The sequence below is a fragment of the Osmerus mordax genome, unplaced genomic scaffold, assembly GCF_038355195.1.
Source record: "Osmerus mordax isolate fOsmMor3 unplaced genomic scaffold, fOsmMor3.pri Scaffold_183, whole genome shotgun sequence".
Taxonomy (NCBI): Eukaryota; Metazoa; Chordata; class Actinopteri; order Osmeriformes; family Osmeridae; genus Osmerus; species Osmerus mordax.
This window is the reverse complement of record NW_027120495.1, coordinates 21734-25469: the sequence shown is the minus strand read 5'-3', so window position 1 is coordinate 25469 and position 3736 is coordinate 21734. Positions and strand designations below refer to the sequence as shown.

Below are 3736 nucleotides of genomic sequence, written 5' to 3'. Positions count from 1 at the left end.
GATTGTTGGACACCAGGCGGCGCTGATGGTCAAATTGCAATTTTATGACCTCACAAAGATGGCGTTTACCGTTTCCCGGTTTGTTTCCGCTTCTAGAAAAGTGGGAAGTTATCTTATAAATGCTGTTATCATAGGTCAGACAGCGTCGTGTGGAATTACAATGGAGACTAAGACAACAACAAAGGTTTGAACAGTTTATTTTCAGAATTTTTGCTAGTGACTGTCTGTCTTTGCTGTCGTTTTTGCTCAATGTTTCAAAGCGGACTATTCAATCGACTACAAGACTATCTTAGATTTGCGTGACTCAGTTTATAAAGTGTGCTCACGTCTTAATTTACGAGACATAAAGTAACTTGTGGACCGATCTGTAAGACTACGAATACGTTATTATTAGAGCCATTCTTTCTAACTTCACTTTTTCCACAGCTGAATTTGCTGTACAGATGACATGTGGACAGCTGTGCAGGTAAAATCAGAACTGCATTGGAAGGTACACCAGGTAAGTTTAGGGTGGGTTTTATTTAGTTGCCTGGTAACAGCAGGTGCACTTTTTACTCCTTTCTCTGATACTGGCACAGTGTTCGTTACAGGTCATTTATCTTCAAATACATATTATAACGAACCAGTCTAATAAACGTCTGTGCGCCAATACACTAATTTAACGCTTTATCAAAATTGAATGCCTCTGAAACCCAGAAAGTGGAGTGTACAGAGCTGTGTCACAAAAATCAGTTGATGTCGATCTGTCCCGCATTCCAGTCCATTTCCTCATAATTATTGAACATCATGCCGTGGTCACTCTCCTGCTAGCTGTTAGTCACAGCTAGCAGGAGAGCAGCCAGATAGGCGCCACCATCTTCTGGTCTAGTACTCTATTTTCCCAAAGACCTTTAACTCCCCCCCCCCCCTCCATCATCTTCTTCTCTCCTTGCCTCTTTCTACGTCTCCCTCCCCATGTCTTGCTGTGCAGGGGTGGAGAGGGTGAGCGTGGACCTGTCCAAGGAGGAGGTGCTGGTGGAGGCAGGCCTCACTGCCCACCAGGTCCAGAGGCTGATAGAGAGCACCGGGCTCAGGGCCCGTGCTGAAGGGCATCGGGGGGCCCTGAGCAGGGTGAGTGTCTGTGTCTTGTGTGTGTGTGTGTGGGGGGGGGGGCCGATCCGCGTGTGTCCTCTGCTACTATAAGCTCTGTGTGTGTTTTGTATCCTCACGGTGTGTGTGTGCTGGTCTCGTGTGTGGTGTGACAGACCTGGGACGGCGGGTGTGCCGATGATCGAGCGGGTGCGGGGCCCGTCCAGGGCGTGGTCCGCTTCCTGCAGCTGTCCGAGGAGCGCTGCCTGATCGACGGCACCATCGACGGGCTGGAGCCAGGGCCCCACGGCCTCCACGTTCATGCCCTGGGGGACCTCACACTGGACTGCCTCAGGGTGGATTCCTCACACCCGCAGACCGCGTCCAGGCACCCGCTGCAGTGGGCGGCAGGCGAGGCCTGTGTTTGCACCTGTCTCTCATATGCGTGTGGATCCACGTTTTTGCTCCTTTTTCATCCTCCTTCCGTCCATTCGATTTGTTCATATTCGGTTTTAGGTTGAATGTGTGATTTGGAAGCATATGTTTGAGTCTTTCTCTCTCTCGCCTTCTCTCTCTCTTATTGTGTTTTGTACAGTTGTGGAGAACACTATAATCCCCATGGGAGACAACATGGCGGCCCACAGGACTCTGAGAGGGTACAGTTTCATTCTCGGTCCTTTGATATCCATAGTCCTCAATGCAACGTCTGAAGGCATTCTCAGACTTACTAGAAATTTTTTTTTTTTTGTAGCTTTCTGTGGTTGGTTAGGGTTTGGGTAAATCCCAAAGGTGACGTGTGCGTGTGCGTGTGTGAATTCTCCAGCATGTAGGCGATCTGGGGAATGTTTGGCTGGGCTTGATGGCAGAGCATCATTCAGACTGGAGGACTCGCAACTGAAGGTAACACACACACACACACACAGACACACACACAGACACACACACAGACACACACACAGACACACACACAGACACACACACAGACACACACACAGACACACACACAGACACACACACAGACACACACACAGACACACACAGACACACACAGACACACACCTCTGCTTGAACAGACTGTGCCACTGGCTCATCTTCCCTCCTTCTGTCCAGGTCTGGGATGTGATTGGTCGGTCCCTCGTGGTGGACGCCGGGGAGGACGACCTGGGCAGGGGAGGCCACACCCTCTCCAGACTGACGGGGAACTCGGGCGAGAGGTGAGGCCGGGGGTTGGGGGTCGAGACGGGAGTCAGGGTGGAGAAGTCTCCTTTGATCTTATGGTACTTTTAACTGCCTTTCAAGTTATTGACTGGGGCTGGTTTGTAAGTTTTCTCTCTTGAAGAAGAAGAATCCAGGTTTCAAAAGGATTTCCTCAAAAAGTAGTCAAATACAGAATAGCTTTCAAAATCAAGGGAGCTTGATGTGTTTATTCAGTAATGCAGCAGCAGGTACAACAAGACAGAAAAAACATTCACATATCTTGGACATCCTCCTATGTCAGTCTAATTTGAGGAAAATCCCCTGCCCTGCATGCCTTTGATTTCTTAACCTTCTAGAAGGTTTCTTCCCATGTTTTGGTTAAAGCCATCCTGTCTTAGATAACCCCAACATGCCTGCGTACTCACTATCTGTAATGTTCCCTTAAACCTCTCCTATGTTCGCCTCCTGTTCCTCCTCATGAGCTTCATCGATCCCGGACTTTAAAGGCTAACTCCTTCATTCTCCCCTTCAAACTAAAGTCTTCCCAGCCTCGGAAGCATCCATGCTCTCTGCCCCTGAAGAGTTTGTTGTTCACTCTAGCCCCTAACAACTCCCTTTGATCCATACAATACCCAACAGTCCCAGATAACACTTTGTCAACAGCATTCCTTTCTGTACAGTTGTACTACACAATTTGTGTAGTACCTGCCCCATTAAATCAATAATCCACAACACTCTCTCTCTCTCTCTCTCTCTCTCTCTCTCTCTGTATCTCTCTCTCTCTTTGTATCTCTCTCTGTATCTGCCTCTCTCTCTGTGTCTCTCTGTGTCTCTCTGTTTCTCTCTCTCTCTGTATCTCTCTCTCTCTCTCTCCTCTCTCTCTCTCTCTCTGTATCTCTCTCTCTCTCTGTGTCTCTCTCTCTCTGTGTCTCTTTCTCCCCTCTCTCCTTCTGTGACTCTGTGCTCGTTTGGTTCAGGCTGGCCTGTGGCATCATCGCTCGCTCCGCCGGCCTGTTCCAGAACTCTAAGCAGATCTGCGCGGTGTGACGGCGTGACCCTGTGGGGAGGAGGGACCGGCCCATCGCCGGGACGGGGAGGAGCAAGACCTCAGAGACCCCCTCCCTGCTGCCACCTGTAGCCCCCACTGGAGAGAGGGAGAGGAGGGAGGGAGGGAGGAGGGCGGGGAATGAGAGGTGTAGACAGAGGTTGAGAGAGGTGTAGAGTGTGAAAGAGAGAGAGAGAGAGAGAAGTGTGTAGAGGTTGATAGAGAGGTGTTGAGAGAAAGAGAGAGGTTGGAGAGTGTGAAAGAGAGAGCGAGAGAGGGATAAGTGTGGAGAGGTTGATAGAGAAGGAGGTGTAGAGAGAGAGAGGAGAGGAGAGAGACGAGAGAGAGAGAGAGAGAGAGAGAGAGAAGAGAGAGAGAGAGAGGAGAGAGAGAGAGAGAGAGAGAGGAGAGAGAGAGGAGAGAGAG

The 3736-nt window shown here is 49.8% G+C and overlaps 1 protein-coding gene across 1 annotated transcript; it reads left to right on the top strand.

Moving 5' to 3' along the window:
* Positions 1-426: 426 nt before the first annotated feature.
* LOC136939340 (copper chaperone for superoxide dismutase-like) lies at positions 427-3486 on the top strand (the record flags this gene model as incomplete). Its single annotated transcript, XM_067232090.1, is given in 11 exon segments — positions 427-452; positions 454-499; positions 971-1135; positions 1276-1419; positions 1660-1724; positions 1892-1913; positions 1916-1968; positions 2179-2282; positions 3243-3306; positions 3308-3326; positions 3329-3486. Coding segments are annotated over 11 exon segments (866 nt in total), but the record flags the coding sequence as incomplete, so codon positions are not given.
* Positions 3487-3736: the final 250 nt, after the last annotated feature.